Raw genomic sequence first — 23,675 nt, 5'->3', positions numbered from 1 at the left:
TTCATTGTTGGTGGAGCTGCGAGCGCATCCAACCATTCTGGAGAGCAATTTGGAACTATGCCCAAAGGGCTACAAAAATGTGCATACCCTTTGACCCAGCAATATCGCTACTAGGACTATATCCCCAAGAGATCATAAAAATGGGAAAGGGTCCCACATGTACAAAAATATTTATAGCAGCACTCTATGTAGTTGCCAAAAACTGGAAGTCAAGGGGATGTCCATCAATTGGGGAATGGCTGAATAAATTATGGTATATGAATGTAATGGAGTACTATTGTGCCATAAGAAATGATGAACAAGAAGACTTCAGAGAGGCCTGGAAGGACTTATATGACCTGATGCTGAGTGAAAGGAGCAGAACCAGGAGAACTTTGTGCACAGCAACGACCACAGTGTGTGAGAGTTTTTTCTGGTAGACTTGGATTTTTGTAATAATGCAAAAACTTCTTATAAAAAAAAAAAAATCCCAAAGGTGGTTCTCAAGGCAAAATGCCTTCCACACTCAGAGAAAGAAATATGGAAGTCATTCGCAAAATGTAGCAGATCATGTTTGTGTATGTGTATGTGTTTGTGTATCATGTTCTGATTTGTTATACGATTTCTTTCAGTTATTTTAGTCTGACTACATAGCATGACTATAGTGAAAATATACTCAATAGGAAAGTATATGTAGAATCTATACAGAATTGTATGCAGTCGTGGGGAGGGAGGGGGGTAGTGGCGGGGGATAAAATCGCAATTGTATGGCAGTGATTGTTAAACATTAAAAAATAAAAAAAAATAAATAAAGTACTTGCTAAGGTGGCTTTACTATGTGTCAGTAACTATGGTAGGAGCTGACGATACAAATACAATAAATCTTGGCAAGGACTTCTCAGAAAACATGAAAGAAGTTCGAGAAAAATTATGTTCGAACATTTTATATAATATACCACAAGCTTCAAATGGATGCATGATCTGAAGATTAAAGTCATAGCATTAAAAAAAAGAACAGAGGAAAATCCGATCAGGTACCTTTAAAAGCAACAGCTAAAGGCAGAATTCTTACCAAACAAGATTAGAGAATAAAACTGATAATTCTGATTACATGAAACTGAAGAACTCTTATACAAATTTAATGGAACTAGAATAAGGGAAGCAGTTGACAAGGGGAAAAAGCTATCACGTAGGTCTGACGCATGCCTGATTTCCCAGATTTCGAGGGAACCAGCATGGACATATACAATTAAAAGTCATTCCCCAGTGGGTGAAGGCAAAAAAGATATAAACAAATAGTTCTTAAAATGACTATGAACGATTATATGAAGGATTGCTTCAACTCACTAATAATTAGGGAAAAATAAATTAAACCAAGTCTAAAGTTTCATTTCATGCCTAGAAAATCGGCAGATAACAAAAAATGGGAAGTCAAAATTGGAGAAGTTGTGGAAAGATAAGCATATCAAAGATAGCAGGAAAGTACACAAAATATTTCTAAGCACTTTTTTTTGGTAGCAAGTAAGTGGAACAAGGAATAGCTAAAAAAAATGATGGTGTCTGAATAGCAGAGAGGTGCAGAAGGAGCCACGTGCTTTCACACATGGCCAAATGGTGATTCCTTTAGTTCCATTACGCAAGGCAGGGCCAGGGCTTCTATTTTTGAAAGAAAGATTTTTGGAGAGGGATGGTGCTAATACAGACACACAGACACACACTCACACATCAAAGAAAGGGTCAACGAAACATTTAAAAATACACAAAAGATCAAAATCAGAAGAAGTTCAGAAAGGAACAAAGCAATTCTGTTAAGTTTAACATTTTCTTAAAAAAGCCCTCAAACGACTTGCAACAGAAATTTTGTTCTTTGTATGTTGAAATATTCATATTTAAGTTCATAATAAAAAAAGAACATTTGAAATTAAAAAAACAGGCACACCGCTACACTGCTCCTAAAGCTCAGTTAGTCCAATCATTTTGGAAACAAGATCTCACTGGCAGACGTATACACCAAGCAGGTCAGAGACAAAAAAGGTCCCATTTATAGCCATGTATTGATAACAGCACTTTCGGTAACAGCAAAGAACTGGAAGCAAAGTAGATAGATACCCCATCCGTGGGAAGTAGAGAAGCAAACAGTGATACATGAATATAACGGAATATTGCTGTACCATAAGAATTGACTAATTGAAGAGACAGAGAAATACGTGCTCTTCTATGAAATGATGCAAAATGAAGCAGTCAGAACAAAGAATACAGTGCACATAATGACAAAAAATGTAAATGTATAAAAACAAAAAAACAAGGCAAGGAAAATGGAATGCAGGGAAATGATAATGATCAAGGAAGAGACATGAGGATGCACCTCCCTCCCTCATTTTCAGATACGGAGGACGATACACATGGGACAACGTCAGACCGGACTGAGGAGCAGGTTTGTTTTGCCGAATTATTTTCTTTCTTTTTCTGTTATTCGGGACAATTCCCAAGAAAGAAGGTTCGAGGTATATTGGAAAATGAAAAACAAAAAATACAAATCAAAGTGTAAGTTCTTCATAGTTGTCAAAGTTTGGTACATATAAAATATGACAGTTAGAAATAAACTACTCAGAGCAAATATTACTTGTGGATTACCAAAAATATGGACTTTTTAGCAGCACTTAGTAAAACTTGTGGCTGATTTGGTATTTTTTGATAAATTATTAAAATTACAAGTCTGAAATGATGAATGAAAATACAGTGAAGGAATGAAAGATACTTACTACATCTCTGCTACTTTTCTTCACACTAAACTTGAGAGGAAGGGATCTTCGGACCTTTTCTTTAGGACTTCTCTTAGGCGAGAAGCAATCTGCCTTCCCTGACTCCACCCTAGGAATTTTTTCATAAGAGGGAAGAAAAAAAATGCAATTTTTGATAACGACAATTTAAGCTGTATATGTTGCCAACAATATTTTTTCTGCGAGGCAAAACTTAACATAAAAATCCACAATAAGTTTTAGTGCTCATCTCCTAAAAGAATAAAAATATCAGACACTCTTGATGGAGGAGTCCTAACTAGCTATGTGGGACCTTTGGCAAATCACAACTTGATGACAGTTTCCTCAACATTTATAACATTAGGATTTATATCAGATGATTTCTAAGTCTATTCTAGATCTAAGATTTTATAAGTAGTGGGAATATGAAAACTTTATTTGTGTACCTAATTGTCATGCTTCTGACAAGAACTATTATAGTCCTTTGAACTTGGATCAAATAGATTTTCAAATCACAAGTAAAACATTAAGATGATATACTGTAGGGCAAAAGAGACAAGATTTTAATCAAGCAGAAGTGGTTTTTAGATTGAGAATCTTTCTTTGATAGAGGGAAAAAAGGAAAATGTTCTTGACTAATAAGAGTATACTGACAGGGAAATTTTCAAAAATGTTTTATTATTAAAATTGTATCAGTTTGCAGAAACAATAAATAACAAAGCAAACTATCCAAATCATTTAAACTAAGTTTCATTAGTTATCAGTGACTGAAGCAACTCACCTGCACACTTTTTCGCTTGCAATCCTTGTACTTCGCCTCTGAACACCTGTACTGAACCAACGACTTCCACTGATGGCTATGGGGGAGACTGAACTCTGGGAAGATGCACCAGGACTTGCTTCAAACTGAACTACAAAAGTAGCATAACATATATTAACTGATTTGTTTTAAAGCACAAAACATCAATAATATTGTTTTTTAAGAGACTTTTGAATTCCAAAATTTTTTTTTAAATTTTAGCTTAATAACCTTCCTTCATTTTCCTTTTACATAAAACACTATTTTTATTAATGTTATACTTTAGGAGGATCAAGAAAATGTTTAATTCGATTTTAACTTCTGTTAATAACATACAAAACAGTTCCTATATATAAACTCTGACTTGATATCCCCAGGGGAGAATATCACATTCCTTCTGTTTCCCCAATTCATGATAATTACCCTCAGCTAATTAAACATTATGCTAATAACCACTTGGATCTTCCAGTGTTTTTCTATTCCTTTGATTTCAATTCACTCTCCAGGTTCTCTTCTTACCTGTCTCAGTATCATTTTCAGTTTCCTTTGCTGAATCATCACCCCTGTCCCACTCCTAACCACATATATTCTCCAAGTCTCTGGGCCCTTCTCCTCTCTACTCACATACATACCACCCTAGTTCAGACCTTCCTCACTCTTGCTTGAACTATAATAACAGCCTAATTAAACTCCTAGCTTAAGTTTCCCCCCTCCAATTCATCCTCCACATAGCCTCCAAAATATTCTTCCTGTAACAATATGTTTATCAGGTCACCTCCTTAAGAAGCCGTGGTACCTTTAGATAAAAAAACATAAAATTTCTCAGCTTGGTTTTTAAAGCTTTTCACAGTCTAGATACAGACTACTTTTATAGATAGTTCCTAATATTCTCTTTCATGTAGTCTATTCCACACTGTCGTACCTGCTGTCCTCTGAATTTGATAACCCACTTCCTGCCTCCATGCCTTTGACTGCAATGTACTCCCTTCTTTATCTCTGTCCTTAAAAATCTCTATTCCTCCTGGTAGTGTTTTCTCTCCCTCACCAAGTTATCTCATATTTATTTGTTTACTTGCTTATCTTCCTAGGTAAATTTTAAGTGCCCTGAAGGTAGAGACTTTCAAATTTCTGTCTTTGGGAAGATAGTGTCATTGAACTGAAGAATACACGGTGGGATATAAGGTGTAAGAAGAGTGGAAAGAGGCAAAAAAATGGTAAGGGAGACTGACAATTGGTCATAAGGCAATTACAGGGGCCCCTTTGATGGCAATGGATATAAACCCAGATAGGTAAAAAAAAAACCTCTTTTTTTGTTGAATTTAAAATCAATAGTTAATTTAAAGAACAGTTGACCTAAAATCAACAACTGACTTACTAAAATTAGTTTACTCAATTTCAGGATAAATTACTATGGCCAGGGTTCTTTCCCTTGCTATACAGTGGTTGTGTAATGGTGGACTACTACAGAATGGCTATGTGACCCTGAGCAAGTCTTCTACTTCTCAGTGCTCTGGGCAGTTCTCTATAACCATACATTGGTAGAGGGAGTTTGCTCACCTGAAAGTCCCCAATACCATTAAAATCACAGGTGCAGTCACTGAAATCACAGCTCCACCTTCTATCCCTTGTACGTTCTAAGATGATGTAGTCACAATTAGTTTTCTCAGTTTTTTTGGTCACTTCAATACTACTCACCAGTTTTTCCTTGTGAGGGTTAGGGGCTATAACTGTGATTTCATTTGTATAGGGAACTCTCTGGTGAGGTAATTATCCCTATTAATACAAGCCAGCACGTTCTCTGCAACTTAAAGAGTGGCTTAGAGCACAGATATCAAATGTGTGGCCCCCTGTAGCCAGAACTAGATAAAAATGTAATTGGGAAATATTTAATAAAGTAAATAAAAATATAATAAAAATAGAAAGCATTACATTTTAAAATTACGTCAACATGCAACACAGGAATCCTTAGAATAGATTAGTAACCCCCTATTCCTATTTGAGTTTGCTATTACTGACTTCCAACCGTGACAGATTAAATGATATGCCCATGGTCACATAGCCAGTATATGTCAGAGATGGGACATAAACCCAATTTCCAAGATTAGCTCTCTATTCATTATACTATATTTCTATTGGCAAGAATTAAATCCTAACCTCCAGTTTCCCTGCCAGTTCACTCTACCATCTGAAAGATGAAAATGTCAGCAAGGCAATAATTCATCAGATGTGTCTATTTTAAGCAGAATGAGACTTCTAGAAGATATTATGATGCTTAACACCCACCATCATTAGTATGTCTCTGTGTGAGTAAAACTGTAGATCTTTATAGCAAGAAGGCATCTCTAGAGCTCATGGTTCAGTCTCCTTATTTCATAAGTGCAGAAACTGACATCCAGAGGAGCTGAATCACTCACCCAGGATCATGCGCACTACTGTAAGTAGCTGAGCTGGAACTACAATCCAGAAGTCTTGACATTCAGTGTGTTTCTCTACTCTACCATATGGTTTCCAGGAAAATTTGGGGTCCAGGAATATTGTAAACTCTTGCTCTTGTTGTCCATTTGAAAAAAGGTCTTAAAAACAAGTTCCCAACTCATAAATCCAGTCAGAAAAAAATTTATAAAGGTTAATCAGGGCACATTCTCCATGAGCAGGAGTTTGAGATCTCCTGACATCTGGGTTGGAAACTACAGAGCTTGAGAGAAGTGCAAAGTTGAACATAACACTAGGGACCCAATCACAAAGCATTTACTCCTAATGCCTTCAACTTCACTCCTAGCTTCCAGTACTCAAAGAAAGAAAAAGTAAAGCATCATCACAGAATACTAAAATGTGAGTTTTCAATAAAATTTTACTTTTCCTAGAGTCCCAGTTGGAAAAGACCTCAGGAGCCATCTAATCATCTCATCTTATCTGTATCTGAACAAGAAATGTCCTCTATAACATCCTTGAAAGGTGGTAACCCAGACATTAAAGCCCTCTAGTTGCGGGGGAAGGGAAGGGAAGAAATTCACTACTTCCTAAGACAATCCATTCTATTTTTGGAGAGCACTAATTGTTAGGAAAATTCAATTCAATTTAATAAATATGAAGTGACTACCATATAGAAGCTAGATGGCACAGTGGATATTGCATTGAGCTTGAGATCAGGAAGACTCAACTTCACGAGATCAAATCTAGACTTCACACACACCTTATTCAGTGACTTAACTTTGTTGATCTCAGTTCCTCATCCGTAAAAGGAGTTGGAGAAGGAAATGGCAAACCACTCCAGTATCTCTGCCAAGAAAACTCCAAATGGAGTCAGAGAAAAGTCAGACACAACTGAAATGATTAGTCCCTTGTCCTCAAGAACTCACATTCTACTGTGGGAAAATAATATATACACACAAATAAATACTGGATTGACAGTGGAGTGGGATCAGGAAAATTATTTAACAAAAATGTTTTATACTTTAACAGAGAATCTAAAAATCCTATTATTTAAAGCTCGCTGGAAAAAAAAATATATTCACCTTTTAAGCAGATAAAGACTAAAGGTCAAAGAAACATTACAAAGTAAATTCAGGCTATGCAGTAGTTCAGATGAAAGTAAAGAAAATTACAAATAACTGCAAGAATCTTAGTGCTAGCAAACAGTAACCTAAACACCAACCAACTAGTGGAGTAAGGCAGTCATAAGAGAGCTTGCACTCAGAGATTTGAACCAAAAATTCATTGAAAAATTAGTTTGAACTTGAACTTATAACAAAATATGGACAAACTATTATAATGAACAATTTCACACAAAATTACACAAGAATTGAAATATAAACTGACTCAACTCCCTGGTATAGAATAACCTATTAATAAAAAAAAGTTAATAACCCACTTGAGTTTTGTTACATGTTTAGCAGTACTTAGTTATAAAGAGACAGAAAATCATTTCAGCAGATTAGCCTATGAACAAAATGCTTAATTTTCTAATCTCAGAATTTCTAGTACAATATGACCAATATCACTAGGGAACCCCCTATATGAGGGGCTCAACCTGGAATCCATGCTCACAAGAAATTCTTGGATACGTTTCAGGGGTTCATGAACTTAGATGGGAAAAAAATTACATCTTTATTTCAATATTGCTGGTTTCCTCTGTAATACCATTTATTTAATTTTACATACTTAAAAAATATTTCAAGGAGTACAATGTATCTATATATATAGATATAGATAGATTTCATCAGATGGCCAACAGGGTCCATGAAACAAAAAAGGTTAAAAAACTCCACTATGCAGCATCCCCACTCAAAAGTTCTACTTTATTTGGCATTATGTTGACATTTTTTCCTTACTGTTAAAAAGCCAAATTTTGACTAAACACAAATAAATCTTGTCAGAGAACAAAGTTAAAGACAGACTGCAAAAGCTTCCATCTAGTACAGTCATGTATGATACTTACCAGCTTTGTCTTGCTGAGGTGTAGTGGAGGGTGTTCTGTTACATTTAAGCTTATTCGGTACTCCACTAACAAAATCTGAAATGCAAGACACAGAAGCAATCATGTCTTGCTCTGTTAATACACATTTAATATTTATGATGTGCTAAAAAAAAATTGTACCAGCAGATACATTTTCATTAGGTCATTATAAGAAAAATAGTCACAGGTGGAATTGATGCCCAGTAATAATGAAATACAAAGAAATTTTGCACCTTTCAAAAGATAATTTTAATTAAGTAGTTCGCATCTCTCGAGAGGATATTTCAATTCAAATACAGTCAACACTATACTTCTAAATGTTTCTCAGCAGAAAAAAAATTGGAAGGTATTCTTACCTCTGGGAAAATGCTAATTAAAAAGCAAAAGGTTTTAATGAGTAAATGAAATTGGTGACTAAGTTGTGAATTTTCTGAAAAGTAATTTTGGAGTTTGAAAGTGAAACAATGTATTATACGGGCCTTATGTCGAATATCACTAATTCACATTTATGTAGCATTTTAAAGTTTTCAAATGTTTACCTCACAACCCGATGTGAGTTAAGTAACATATTTTAAAATTTCTTTAAAATAATTAGTACATATTGATGATGAAAAGTAATTGTAAATTTTTCTGAATTCATTTCCAAATAATTCACCCCTTAAACAATTGTACAATGCTAAAGAAACAGCCATTCTGATGATGCGGGACAAATTCCACTCTAACAAGCACGAGTAAAAAGAATCCTCATTCTGCTTAAACCAGAGTAGAGACAAGCTGATGTAACAGGCACCCATAAAGCCTTTAGGACTACAAAATGGAATCATTCCAGAGTATTGCAGCATTTCTTACCAATAAGCTAGCCTAACGACATGAAATATCTTATTGCTAAAAGATTGCAGAACATGGTAAAAAAAAAAACAAAAGTCAACTCCAAGGAAGATGTAGAACAATATTTTTACCAAACACAACTTATCTAAAACGAAACAGACAAGACTATAGTAACCAAACACAAGGCTCTCCTCCCAACCATTTCTACCATTAAGTAATTTTCTGCTACCATCATGCAAGAAATATGAGGGGAAGGGGGTGTTTATTATTCATAACCCCTATTTGAGTTCAGTCTTAATACTTTACTTCAGTGGCTTTAAAGAGCACAGTTTCACAATCTGGGCTTCGGGGGGAAACCTGGTAGCTTCAAGAAACTGTTCAGTATAATGTCCTTCTTCAATATACACATATACAAACTGATGGTTTAAAGCACAAAGACTATTTTAACAGTGTATATAGACAGCTCAAATATAAATTGCATACAAGCAGGTGGCAATGTAAAATAAAGCTATTTACATTGAGAAGACCCAGATTCAAGTCTGGGTATGCTACTTTTGCTATCTTTGTGACCTTGGGTCTCAGTTTCCTTGCATATTAAAAAGGGGGGCAAACCAAATTATCTCTATATTTCTCCAAGATGTCTTCCAGCTCTAAAAGTCCTATATTCACAGTGTCAAATTTAATACAATAATCAAACCTATACTCTAGGTCAAATTGAACACAATAATCAAACCTACACACTAAAGCCATTTTCATACTTCTAAAACCTCCATCCCTAGGTTAAGCAGTTTCACCATTTCTTCTTGACAAGCATTATCTGCCAGGCACACAGTTCCAGGCACTGCTGTCTTTCCAGTACCAATACTGACATGCTAATAATAGATAACCAAGGCAGCATTTATATCTTATTATCAATACTATCTAGAGAGAAACAATACAATCCACTTAACCACCGAAAGAGCAAGATTTGTGTCATACTTTTTGCCAAGATTAACTCGCTGATTCAGGGTTTTATTTAAAATATGAATATTATGTAGCTAATAAGTAGAGCAGGGACACATACTAGATAACCTAAACGTTAGATAACCTAAATGTTACTACAGAGATTCGGTTCTGGGATGTTTGAAGTTAACCAGTTAGCTAGGAATAGGAGGAAGAATGTCAGTCTCTTGAAAACAATATTTCAAAGCTTCTGATCTAATTAACAAGATAACTAAAAATACTCAACTGGAACAAAATATAAAAGGGCAGCCTCTGCTGAAACAACATCTTAGAGAGGTGGCACTGTTAGGCTAGGTGAACTATATGAAGGGAAATTTGGTCTTGATGACAGTTGATACAAACTACCCTGCCCTTCGAAGGGCCTTCACCCCAACATAATATGTGTGAACAGACCTGGCATGAAACTTAGAATGTAGAGGATTTAAGCTTCTTCCTCAAACCTTCAGGAGGAAACTGAAGGGAAGATCTATGAAAGTGACTGTTCAAGCTAGAATGATGAACATTCAGGATGTACTGGGATAGAAACTAACAGGAAAGAAAGTTTGAACTGGCACGATGACTGCGTGTAAATATGTAAGTATTTGACATAGAGCACAGATGGGGCACAAAAAACTAAAAAGACCTGGCACTCTTCCTCTTTCCTCCCAGTAACCCAAGCAGGATGTATCTGTCACTCCGCCTTTTCTCAGCCCCAGGAGCAACTTTGAAGAAAAAAAAAAAACCCAGACACAAAAGATAATTTAAAAAACTACGCAATAGGACCACAGACCATTGCAGTGAAGCTGATGACAGGAGAAAATAAATTTACATAGAAACATATAATTCATACGTAAAAGCAATCTTAAGAGTCTGGTCCTGAAAACAATGGAGAGTTCCTCTTGTTCTACCTAGCGAAAGGTATAAGGGAATCCCATGGAAAGGAGGCAGACACAAAATGATCCAGTCCACTTGATGACACTACTTTCCTTTCTGTGTACCCCAAGGCTTATATCTGTAGCTTATCTGCTCTTTCTGTACAGCGGTCAAAAAACATTTATTAAGTGTCAGGCACCAATCGCATAAATTATCTAGCTTTTAGGCTTGACCTCTAGCTCTGGCCTTTTGATGTACATCATCCTTCTGCTATCTTTAAAAATACAAAGAAGCTGCTTGGAATGACATGCATCTGTGTGGCTAGAATTTCTCTGGAGGTCTACATCTGCTTTATTTTGGTCTTGTCTGAGTTTAATCTACAAAAATATAATCTACCGAATGCAAAAAAACAAAAGATTTTGTCAACATCCCCCTAAATCCTAAAAAACTGTTTGCCTGTAAAGGAAATTGAACTACATGATTTTTAGGGTCCCTTCTAACTTTAAGTTATGTGAGTCCTAAAATATATTTGACTTTATTAAAAATTGTATTACAATGGCCTGCAGTCCTATTGACTCTTTGCACCTTTTTCATCTATTCCTTCCTTTTTACAATGCTACCAATTTAGGCCAGGCCTTGACTATTCACACCTGGATTATTGCAAAAACCTTCCTCAATTCCCTTCCAGTCTTTCTGGCCTAAAAATAATGCTGTGTACTGTTAAAGACTCATCCAAAATATCATTTCCAGGACATCAATACTCTGACCAAATCTTCCACTTGGTGGCCACTGCTTACATGATAAAACTTAATCGCCTGAGTTAGCGTTCAACGATTCTCCGTGACCGTCCTCAGTCTTCTTTTCTGATTTCTTCCCTTTCTCCATTTAAGTCTTCATTTAAACAAAGTTAGTCTACTTACTGTCTCCCACATGTACCACGCCCTTCCACACCTGAATTTCCTCATCCAGGCCAAATATTATGCATTTTTGATTATCCAAATAAAATTCCAATTCGCCCTCCCTAACAACTCATTCTTCTTCAAGCCGAGGGCATTTTAACAATCTTACATTTACTAATATTGCTATTTTTAACTCTTTGCAAGAGGAACTCTATAGACCTACATTCTGACTCTTTGTCATTAGCAAACACTACAACTTGGGCAGGTCACTTAACCTACATGAAGCATAGTCTCCCCATTAGTAAAATAAAGAGTCTGGAAGAGGCTCCCCCTCTTACCTAAAAAATTCTGTAATTCTAGGAGTCTATGTTTTATCTCTTCAACTAGACTGTATACACCAAGAGAGGTAATAATATGGTATGCGTCTTTATATCTCCCACAGCCCTTAACATAAAGAAGGTAGTAAAAAAAATTTCTGTTGAGTAGTTACCTTAAATAATAAAAGCTTATAAACCTCCATGCTTAGGTCAAATAGTAATAATACTCACCACCTACACCCTGTCTTCTCTTTTCCTTATGTTCAATAGAAGACTCATATTCACCTTCTTCACAGTCGTCTAGTGACGGAGTAGAATTGGGGCCATCAATACCCAACATGACTGATATCTTTGCCATGATAAACTCTGGCACACGCCCTAAAGGATAACATTGACAATGTTGTTTTTATTGTGTTGTTTTAAAAATAAAGGTATTCTACACTAAACTTCTGTCAGAGAACAGGTTCCTAAATCATATACTTGAGCTTGAAGGAACCTTCAGAAGTCATTTGGTTCACCCCCTTCATTTTACGGATGATAAAACTGAAATCCCGAGGGTTAAATGACTGTCAAGATCACATATGGAGCAAGCAAAAGAGCTGGAGGTCTCTGTGAGCCCAAGGCCTCTAACTTAGTCCAGCACTCTTTCACTGTTTCTGCCTCAGAGTTTTAATGGTTAGTTGGGAGAAGCTGGCAAGCCATAAACATTCTGCCCTGAAGACATTTCACCTTTTCTTACCAATATCAGCTGCATGATCAATCAGGGTCTTTACCACCGCAATCTCCAGTCGAATTTCTTCCCTTGCATTCTTCGACACTTTCTCATTCCATGAATGTAAAAGGTTTGGAGCAAGCATTGCTGCAAGATTATAACTATCCATCTTATTCTCACTGACTCTTTAAAAAAAAAAAAAAGTAGGTACCATTAAACGTAGTCAAAATTTGAACTAAGAAACAATTTCAAGAAGCTAACAGGCATATTTGTAGGGACTCTTACTTAATATTGGCTATGTATAAGGCAAATACTAAACCTTATCAGGAATTTAACCAAGAAATAGGAAATAAAAAAGCTTCTAACAGTCAAATTAATTTATAAAATCCATGCATCCAAAACTAATATTTTATTCACAGCCAAGCTTCTCAAAATCCTCAATCAGTACTAACTTATTTAAAACATAATAGTAAGACAGTTGGTTATTGCATTTGGTTTCAAAGTTCATAACTGATTAGAAGTAGCCAAACAGAAAGGGTGAGAGGAGTGGTTACAGGCAGGCACAAAAACTGTAGTGAGAAATGACAGGTGATAGCAAGGAAAGAAATAGAAAAATTATAAAAAAACAGAAATATGAAATCAAATGGCATCACAGGTTAGACCTTTTAGGGTAAACTGCCTTGCAGAAACAGGCCCCTGGAGATCACTGTATTACGGTATACAAATAATGACATTCAAAATGATAAAGAAAAAACGAAATTGTATTCAATATACTCCATTTGAGAAGATAAGGAAATATGTAAATAAATTTTAAGAAATATTTCCATCCCAAATAGCTGAAAACAAAATAAATGTACTGTTGCTTAAAATTATAACTGGCTAGCCAAAAGTTCCCCATAGCTAAAATTTTTTGTACTTGATCTTTACTTACCTGAGAGAAACATTCCGGAGAAAGTTAAAGAAGTACCGTAATACATATACTATATTGTCAGTCATAAGACAAGAGAGCAACATTGTAGCAGTATCCCTCTCCTCTGTTTCCAACTGTTGAGCTTTGATAAAAGCTTCATGCAAATCAACTGGAAAGATGGGTTCTGGCAACTCCCTAAAAAATATCTTAATAAGATCTGTGATATCCTGTGGATCTGCAGAAGACAGACAGCTTTCACCATGATTCAGTTTCCTCTGAAATAAATTTCAAGTCATCAGTATTCTTTGATTTAAGATCTCCATTTTGATCAAAATCTCTGCTTACATCTCAAGATAAAGAGTTTTTCTTAGTAAACTTTAATTCTTTTATTTATTTGCTTCTGGTGTCATGTATTACAAAACACACAAGAAGCTCTAGCAAACAATCAAAAATACTTAATTTCTTTAACTACTGGATTCATGTAAGCTATAAATGCTTTCCACAAAGGGAATAATAGCTGGTCAGCTGTAACTCTACCATTCATTAATACCGAAAAGATGAGAGGACATAATGCTGAGCTTGGGAGTCATTAGACCTGGGTTCAAACCCTCCCCCCAATAACTACCTATGTGCAAGGTGCTCACAGACATCTCCACAGTAATTATTTAAAGTCATATGGGATGTGATGTTAGAGGGAGTCCACATGCTAGAAAATCATAGACCCTTTGCACATTCATGTCATATCTGAGAACTGTAACAACAAAAACCTAATTAGACAACTGTGGAAAGAAAAAATAGTCAAGGAATATGCCTACCTTCAGTGCTTTTATATGGGTAGCTGATCCAGAAACCCTAAAAAGACCCTTAACATGAAGATGTTGTTCCAAAGATGTGCAAGCATCAACGAGAAAACTGAAAAAGGCAGGTCTCATTAATGTATTTAATCTTACAAAAACCATACTAAGTGAATATACTTGTCAAGGTACATCAATAGGCTGTGAAGGTCCTTGACATGACTTCTGAATTATAAATCATTTCCCATTTCTATAATCTACTCATTGTTCTTGTGCTAATTTTAGTATGACCGTTGCTCTCATTCCATGACTTTCACAGCCTACTATATACCCAAGAGCCATACTATCTAAGTGTGTATACACACACACACACACACACACACATATATATATATAACCTCTATACACACAGACATGTATACCCCAACAAATCTTTCTGTAATTACCATCCCATAAAATGCAACAACCTTTTTTAATTCAATTTAATTCAACATTCATTAAGTTTCCATATATGCAAGGCATCCTTAATACTACAGATAAAAAGGAAAAAAAATTCCTCCATTTCAACATATACAGCATATACACAGATGAGTATATATAAAGTAGTGTTAAGAGACAAATGATTACTAGGGTAGAGGAAAAATAGGTCAGGAAAAGTCTTATATAATAGTGAAGAAGCGAGGGCTTATAAGAGGCAAAGGTAAAGAAGGAATGTATTATACACCTGAGAGATAGTTAATGCAAAAGAATGGAGGCAGGAGACTGAGTGTATGTATCGTCAAAAGGACTAATAGCCAACAGACTGGAAAGGTAGATGGGAGGCAGATCATGAAAAGTTTTAAATGGATTTTGTATTTTATCCCAGAGGCCATAGGAAGCTCCTGAAGCTTCTTAAGTCAGACCCCTGTTTTAGGAACATCAATTGGCAGCAGCTTAGATTATGGATATAAAACAGCGAGACTTGAATCAACAAGACCTGGCAACTAACTGGACTAAAGGGATGTGGGAGGAGGGAATTTCAAAGAGAAGATAGTGGAGAATTGACTCTGAGGCTCTAAAACTAGAAAATGAGAAGAATGGTTGTGCATTCAATCATAACAGGAAAGTGTGAAAATGGGATAGATGTGAGGAAATACAAGTTCCATTTTTGAAAAATCAGTTTATTTTTATTTATAGGTTCTATTCATATCTCATTTAATTTACTTCTTTATTTGCTTGTCTGTGGGACCTTTATTTCTCTGCCAACATCATTTGTCCAACTCTTCGGAAGACAGAGATGATTTTTTAAAAAAATAATTCAATATGTAGAACAAAATAATGCAGACAGAACGATGCTCAATAGAAGTCTGTAGGTAATACATGTAGTATCAATGTTAAAGGGGACAGCTAGATGGCCCAGTGGATAGAGTGAGTGCTGGGCCTGGAGTCAGGAAGACTCATCTTCCTGAGGTCAAATCTGGCCTCAGACATTTCCTAGCTATGTAACCCTGAGCAAGTCACTTAACTCTGCTTGCCTCAGTTTCCGTATCTGTAAAATAAGGGGGTGAATGAAATGGCAAAACACTCCAGTATCTTTGCCAAGAAAACCCCAAAAGAGGTTATAAAGAATGAAAACAACTAAATGCCAAATAAACGTTATCTCTACAGATTACACAGCTCTCCTAGGTAAAGGACTCGGAGGATCTAAGCAGGTTCATTAACATGAGTTTTGTCGTCATTTCCCCAATACGTGAGCGTTTAGAAATCCTTTTACTAGAATGTGAAATGTGCGCATAACAAATCTGAATAACACTGTGTGATCACTATTTACAAAAGCTTGGGCATCTCAATAACATATAATTACTCTTCTCCCACAATTCTTCCCAAATATACTCATTCATTCATCCAATAAACGTTTACTGAAAGTCTGTTATTTGTCAGGCACTGTGCTAAGGGTATCATTACATTACAGGGATTTTCATTCAAATACAGATTTCAGAGTGGAATTATAAAGTCCATGAATTAAAGACCCAAGTGTGAAATATCTACTAATTTCTGAACCTTGCAATTCACCACTTAATTCTAGGCTAATTTCACACCTTTCTTACCTTGGAATGTTTCCATATTCTGGTACAAATGTCTGGGGTAGTACAGAAAAAGGTGCTCGAAAAATTTTCCCCTAAAATGTAAAAGTCATTTATTATAAGCATCAAGATAAAAATTTACAGGTATAAGCACAGAATGTGAAGACAAATTGTGATTTCAGGGAAAGAGCAAAAAAACAATTAAACTAGTTACTAATATTCTGAGATATAATTAGTCATAGTAGCTAAAAGGCAACAGACTTTGGTAACAGTGAGTCTTAAGAACAGAACTAGTCTCAAATACTAAAATAAATACCTTATGCCAATAATATCTATTAATTATGCTAATGAAAGAGTTACAGAACATTTGGATCAAATACTAACACACATTAAAGTATCATTATTGTATTATTTTTTAAAGAGGACTTCAAATAGGTTTAATGCTTCTCAATTTGCATCTATTAAAATGGATATTTTTTTCTGAAATCACCTTCCACAGCTCTGCAAATACTAACTCTGCATCAAATTATCTGTGTACTTCCTTGACCAATAATAGGGTAAGATGGATTAATTTTTTTGGCTGATGAATGTTACAAATTTTCTAACAAAATGTTCCAAGAGACTAGGACTAAGAAATACTGAAAGTAAACATTAAAACATTAAAAAATCCAATTCAACCTCTTCTTGTACAGTTGCTATTTCTATAATAAAATTATCTTCTTTCTTACTATTTTTCTTAACTATTTCTTAACTATTCTTAACTATTAAATATTTCTTAACTAATTCTTAACAATTTTTCCGAAGACTATTTATCACAAGAATAACTTGTGAAAGGCACCAAGATTCAGTAGTCCTGGGTATCAAGTCATGTCTCTATTAGTTATGTGGCCTCTAATAAGCCATTTCAGCCCTTTCGTTACCTCACCTGTAAAATGAGGATAATTCCACATAACTCAGAGGGAGTTTTATAAACTACATGTTGTAACAATGAGCTATTATTAATAATCTGAAATCAAATTCTGAGATCCTGGAAAAAATAACAGTGCAGATATATATACTGAAAGAATTAAGCATAAAAATTTTCTGTAAGCTCGTACGACACTTAGGAAAATGACTAACGCAGAAGACATCCCATTACTAGGACTGGAGATAAGCCATTTATAGTATTTTTTAAAAAATCAATCCATAAGCATTTATTAAGCTGTAACTATACACCAGGCACTAGGGATAAAAATACAAATAAAATAACCCCTACTCTCAAGGAACTTATGTGCTAATGAGGGAGAGAAGTACGTACAGAATATAAATAAATACAAAATAGCTAAATAAGCATTTTTGGGGGGAAGGATGGAAAATCAGGAAAGGTTGATAGTGATATTTTAGCTAAATCTTGAAGGAAAAGAGAGATGAAGCAGAGGTGAGGATGGAGTGAATTACAGGCATGTGGAGATGGCAACTGCAAAGGAAGATTCAGGACATACCTGAGTACATGGGGGACACAGAAAAGGCTAGTCGGTATGGGCTGGGGGTGGGGTTGTTTAATGAGTAATATACAATGAGGATGGAAAGACAGCTTGTGAAAGGCTTTAAAAGCTAAGTAGAGGAGTTTATTTTATCCTAGAGAGTTAACAGGGAACCAATGAAGTTTATTTTGTAGATCACATTTGGGCTAATGGAAAATCACTTTGGCAGCAATATGTAAGATAAGACAGAAATAGGAAATGGTTTGAGGCAGGAAGTACAATTAGGAGACAAATTCAGTAATCTAAATGTGATGAAGGCTTGAACTAAGGAGGGTCAGAAAGAAACAAGACAACTGCCAACTGATTAGATATACAGGGTGAGGGAAAATGAAGAGGATAATGGAAAGTTACTAGACTTGGGATATGAGAAGACTGGTGGTGCCTTGGGGGCAAAAATAGGGAAGTTTGGAGAGCAATATAATGAGATGTTTTGGACCTGTTAAGTTTGAGATATCTCTGAGACAGGTTTGTAATATCAAGAAACTGAGATAAATCTTGGATATCAAGTTTGAAATATCCCATAGGCAAACAGTGATGCAGGCCAGAAGCTCAGAGGAGAAACTGGGACTGGCTATACAGACCTACAAGTCATCTACATAGGTTTAGGATTAGGGATATGACTGGTGACTTCACTGGTGTAGATAACTCCCAAATGAGGGCACTTATTCTACCAATAGAGACTGGCAACTTTTCTGCAAATAGTAGTGTTTAAATGCCTAGAACAATGAATAGTTAAATGACTTGCCAGGAAATCACACAAAAAGTCAAAGGCAACATTTTAATCCCAGGCTTCAAGGACAGCTTTTTAACAATGGCTCTTAATCATCTTGAATGAAAGATAATAAAACCCTAGGAACTGATGAGGTCACTGAGAGAAATTCTTTCATGCAACAAACATCTATTAAACACTTTCTATGTTCTAGGCTCCAGAGAAAGATACAGTAACAAAGATGAAACAGTCCCTGCTCAGAGAAATTACATTTCATGGAGGTGAGGAGAAGTAGAGGGAAAAGACATAGATACACGTAAGTAAATATATACAATACAATTGAGAAGAAGCACTAACTGGAGGATGGGAAACTAGAAAAGGGTAGGTTACACTTCAGCTAAACTTTGAAACAAACTAAGGGTTTCAAGAGGCAGAAGTGTGGGAAAAAGTATTTTAGGTATGAAGGATAGCTTCTGTAAAGTTATGGAAGCAAAGAAATGTCAAATAGGCTTACTTTAACTGCACACTGCAAAAAACAGAGTAATATGTAATAAACCTGGAAAGGTTGGCTGTTACTTTTTGAAGGACTTCAAATGCCAAACAAGGCAGTTGTAGTATTTGACTCTAAACAAGATAGCAATCTTTTTGAAAAAAGGAACCACACAGTCATACCCATGCTTTAACAATCATTTGTTTTAAGTGGATGATGGATAAAACCTGGAGGGTAAAACCATGACCTACACAACAATTAGGAAGCTACTATAATAGTCCAGGGGAGAAGTTAACAGGTCAACTTGAACTAGGGTTATAGATTGAAGGATTAGAAAGATGTTTTGTAGGGGGAATCAACAAGTGACTGGGTATAGGGGTTGAGGGGAAATGAAGCGTTACAGCCGATTTCAAGTTCACAAACCAGAACGGTTAGGACAGAACTGCTCTCAAAAGAAACTTCAGAGAGAGGTGGGTGAGTACTATTTTGGAGATGTTGAACTTAAGATGCCTACGGGACACTCACCTGGAAATGTCTGAAAGGCAGATTATGATTCAGGGCTAGAATTGAAGAGAAAGATTAGGGCTAAGGTACAGATACGGGAGGTGCATAGCAATGATAGTTGAATGTGGCAAGGAGCCTAGTGCTCTTTACACTAAACAGATTAAATCAATGCCTTCAATAGAATATTTTAAAAAATGAGGGGAAGACGGAAAAATCAGTATACTGACAAATAAGTTGATTTTTAGAACACAAATATTAGTTTTTATATATTAGTCTATGTATTTGTATAAAGTGCAATTCACAAGTTTTTGTATTAGAAACTCTTAAGTGTGAACCAGTATAAAATGTTATTGCAAATAGAAGTACAACTTTAATATTGTTCTTAGCTATCTCACCTCACATTACATTCTGAAACAATTCCAGCGGCTACTTACTCTGATTTACACTTATCTCTTAAAGACATTCATACTTACTTTATATAATATAATATGACTGTTCATTCTCATATTTGAGTAATATTCTGCATGGCTGTTTGTCCAATACAATGTGTCCACTAGTCAGTTTCTACTCTACCGACAAGATCTTAAGTATTGTTCAGCACCTAAAACATAGTATATAGATGCTTGATACACGATTTTTTTAAATTATGAAATGAATTCCTTGATTTTATGAGTGGAAAAAAAATCAAGGGCTATGTCTTGCAAAGACCTTCTCCATCTGTCAATCATTTTAGTCTTCTTTATGCATTTGTAGAACATAATGCTATCTCAAAAATATTACATGGCTCACATCACATTTCTAAATCTTTTCCTTCAATTTCTTGAAATCTTTGAAATTACTATCTCATAGGTATAAAATCTTGGGTAGAGACTGAAACAACTGAAGAGACTATCATATTGGTAAATAATCAGTAGAAACAAAAAAGTGTCAATTTAACTACCTAGTTAAAAAATGTTTTATGACATAAAGCTGACAATAGCAAAAATTAGGTTTGGGCATAATCAGATTCAATTAACTATTATGCACTCAAAAACCAGCTGTAACAAATATACACAACAGGACCACATAAAAGAAGCTGTATTAATTAATCTAAGTACACACATACACACACACACACACACACACACACACACACACACACACACACACACACACACACTAGTATTTAACCAGAACTCCTCTTCAGTACTTAACCATTTCCACTGAACCATTCAGAAAACACCATTCTTTTTAAATGAACCACCCTTCCTGATAGCCCACAAAAGCCTCAGAAAATAATCACAAATACTCACTTAACCTCTATGAACTTCAGATTGAAAAACAGGAATAATAATAACATGTAGTGTGTGTGTATACACACACGCACACATGTATATATACAGAGAAAGATACACACACACTTCAAGGGGTTGTTGTAAGGTTCAGATAAAATCAAGTACATGGAGTAATCTGAAACCTTAAGGTACTATAGAAACATTAGTTATAACCAACAGTAAATCTTGACATCTTCACCATATGGCTTATCATGTGTAAAATCGAGAAGCGGCATGGACTAGCAAACAGTCAGAAAAACCTAGGTTCAGAATCTATTTTGTAGAATAGTTGCGTGATTCTGGGCAAATTACTGAAGCTCTCTCTGGGCCTGTTTCCTCCTCTGTAAAACCGTGAGTTAGAGGAGATAGTTTCTAAGTTTCTTTCTAGTTTTAAACATGCAGCTAAATGGGTGTGTGAACAAAGAGCGAGGTCTGGAGTCAGAAGATCTGTGTGATCCCAGACAAGTCACTTGACCGCTTAACCACTTAACCTCTCAGTTTCTTTCCCCTGGCACATAGGTAGCTCTAGAGATACGTTAGCTATCATCCTGTCCTCTTTTCTGGACAAAATTAATGCTCCACTTTCACCAGTTTGGTTCACAGTGACTCTTACTAGCCTTCGGATGTCCTCCCTCAGCCCTCTTCCCCCTGGTCTTACCCTAAAAGTTATCGCCCGAGACTCCTGCCGGCCGCGAGCGCTCTGGATCTTTAAGCCATAGGCGGCCTCGAGATGCTGCAGCAGGGTCAGCCTCACCAGCCTCCGGTGCCTCATTTCTGCGGGTGTCTCGCACCTCTCCGCCACTCCCCTCCTCCTCGTCCTGATCCCTTTCCACCCATTGACCTTCTCTAGCCACCACCTCTTCCACTTGCTACAAACCCTCGGTGTCACCACCTTCGCTTCAACTCCCTCTCGTCCACTTCCACGAGCCCCGCTGGGGCTCGGGCCTGCTCCTGCCACTTCCGTGTCTCCTACCCTCAATTCCAAGCCCTCAGGTCTGTTTGTCCACACCCCGCTCCTTCCCCCGCCACTGACCCTTCTCTAAGTCACTCCCCACGGACCCTTCCACGCTCCTCTCCGGTCACTCCCCACCGACTCGTCCACGCTCCTTCCCGGTCACTCGTCCACGCTCCTCCCCAGTCACTCCCCACCAACTTGTCCACGCTCCTCTCCAGTCACTCCCCACCGACTCGTCCACGCTCCTTCCCGGTCACTCGTCCACGCTCCTCCCCAGTCACTCCCCACCAACTTGTCCACGCTCCTCTCCGGTCACTCCCCACCGACTCGTCCACGCTCCTTCCCGGTCACTCGTCCACGCTCCTCCCCAGTCACTCCCCACCAACTTGTCCACGCTCCTCTCCAGTCACTCCCCACCGACTCGTCCACGCTCCTTCCCGGTCACTCGTCCACGCTCCTCCCCAGTCACTCCCCACCAACTTGTCCACGCTCCTCTCCAGTCACTCCCCACCGACTTGTCCACGCTCCTCCCCAGTCACTCCCCACCAACTTGTCCACGCTCCTCTCCGGTCACTCCCCACCGACTCGTCCACGCTCCTTCCCGGTCACTCGTCCACGCTCCTCCCCAGTCACTCCCCACCAACTTGTCCACGCTCCTCTCCGGTCACTCCCCACCGACTCGTCCACGCTCCTTCCCGGTCACTCGTCCACGCTCCTCCCCAGTCACTCCCCACCAACTTGTCCACGCTCCTCTCCAGTCACTCCCCACCGACTTGTCCACGCTCCTCTCCAGTCACTCCCCACCGACTTGTCCACGCTCCTCTCCAGTCACTCCCCACACACTCGTCCACGCTCCTCCCGGTCACTGCCCACCAACCAGTCCCAGGCCTTCACCCCAGAAGACCTTTCCCCTAGACTCCCAGTCTCTATTTCCGGTCCCTCGGGTCTGCGGGCTCTTGCGGCCCCCCGCTCGTCGCCGGTCAGGCCCTAGGCTAACGTCGCCCCAGACGCCGGAGGCCCGGCGGGCCCTGGGCCCTGGCTCCGCCGCGGACTCCTCGAGCTCCCCTCCGGACCGGTCTCGCACGCTCAGGCACCGCCCTCCGTCAGCCGGGCTGTTACCCCATCCCGGGCTGCCCACTCCGGCAGACCGGTCGCCCCCACAATCCAAATCCCAAAGCCGCGGTCTCCCGCCTCCCACTCCGCCTCCGCCGCCTAGCCAAGCACTCAGCTCCCGCTCCGCCTCCGCACCCCAGCCGAGAACTCAGCTTCGGGCCGAACGCAGCGGCTCAAACGGCAGCGCCAACGTTCGACCCGCTCTCTGATTGGGCCGCGCCATTCACAATCAGAACCCCTCCGCGGGGGCCTAACAATAGCCTGATTCGGCGGTAACGCCGTCAGCAGAACCGAAAGGGGGGAGGGGTGGGGGGAGAAAGGTAGAGCCCGGTCCTACGGCTAGTCCGACAGGTACTGCGCGTGAGCTCCCTGTAAGGGCGGAGATCCCTGGTGGACCATGGTCAGGGCCGTGCAACTCAGACCATTAATTAAGGGCTAGGCGCAGGGCGGGGACTCCACCCACGTGCTCCCGTCCCGGGCAGGACGCCGAGGTTTGGACCGGGCTCCTGCAGCCTTGAGCGCTACACCGCCCTTAAGGCCCCTCCATGGTCGGGGGGGGGCAGGGGGGAGGCTGGAGGTGCCATGAGGGGGTGCCTGATCATGCGCGTGCCATGCAACCCCTTTGAGCCCCAGCTTCTCCCCTGTAAAGCGGGGTTCGGTGTGGTCTCCAAAGACAAGGGAAGGCTCCAAGCTTAGGC

At 38.3% G+C, this 23,675-nt stretch overlaps 1 protein-coding gene and 1 long non-coding RNA gene across 11 annotated transcripts in view; one reads left to right on the top strand and one right to left on the bottom strand.

Annotated features, from left to right (window-relative positions):
• Positions 1-21,573, top strand: part of LOC140513841 (uncharacterized) — a 34,648-nt gene extending 13,075 nt beyond the window's left edge. The window contains exons 4-5 of the long non-coding RNA XR_011970382.1: positions 2,364-4,751; positions 18,817-21,573. This is a non-coding gene — a long non-coding RNA (uncharacterized lncRNA). The remainder of the gene's footprint in view (positions 1-2,363; positions 4,752-18,816) is intronic.
• The window catches only part of LOC140513771 (TP53-binding protein 1-like), a 130,806-nt gene that overhangs the window by 92,886 nt on the left and 14,245 nt on the right, over positions 1-23,675 (bottom strand). For 8 of the 10 annotated variants that reach the window (XR_011970333.1, XR_011970332.1, XR_011970334.1 and 5 more), the window contains exons 2-10: positions 19,618-19,652; positions 16,395-16,465; positions 14,329-14,425; positions 13,535-13,788; positions 12,631-12,788; positions 12,123-12,269; positions 7,976-8,050; positions 3,520-3,649; positions 2,742-2,850 (exon numbers count right to left, since the gene is read on the bottom strand). Coding sequence is in view for 7 of the 10 variants with exons in the window: in XM_072623741.1 (XP_072479842.1) it covers positions 2,742-2,850; positions 3,520-3,649; positions 7,976-8,050; positions 12,123-12,269; positions 12,631-12,788; positions 13,535-13,788; positions 14,329-14,425; positions 16,395-16,465; positions 19,618-19,652 (1,076 nt within the window). In the remaining 3 variants the exon portion in view is untranslated. Of the gene's footprint in view, positions 1-2,741; positions 2,851-3,519; positions 3,650-7,975; positions 8,051-12,122; positions 12,270-12,630; positions 12,789-13,534; positions 13,789-14,328; positions 16,466-19,617; positions 19,653-21,567; positions 21,697-23,675 lie in introns of those variants that run through there. The other 2 variants (XM_072623743.1, XM_072623745.1) reach the window with 2 other exon arrangements.

This window comes from Notamacropus eugenii, chromosome 7 (assembly GCF_028372415.1).
Source record: "Notamacropus eugenii isolate mMacEug1 chromosome 7, mMacEug1.pri_v2, whole genome shotgun sequence".
Classification (NCBI taxonomy): Eukaryota; Metazoa; Chordata; class Mammalia; order Diprotodontia; family Macropodidae; genus Notamacropus; species Notamacropus eugenii.
This window is presented reverse-complemented; position numbering and strand designations above follow the sequence as displayed.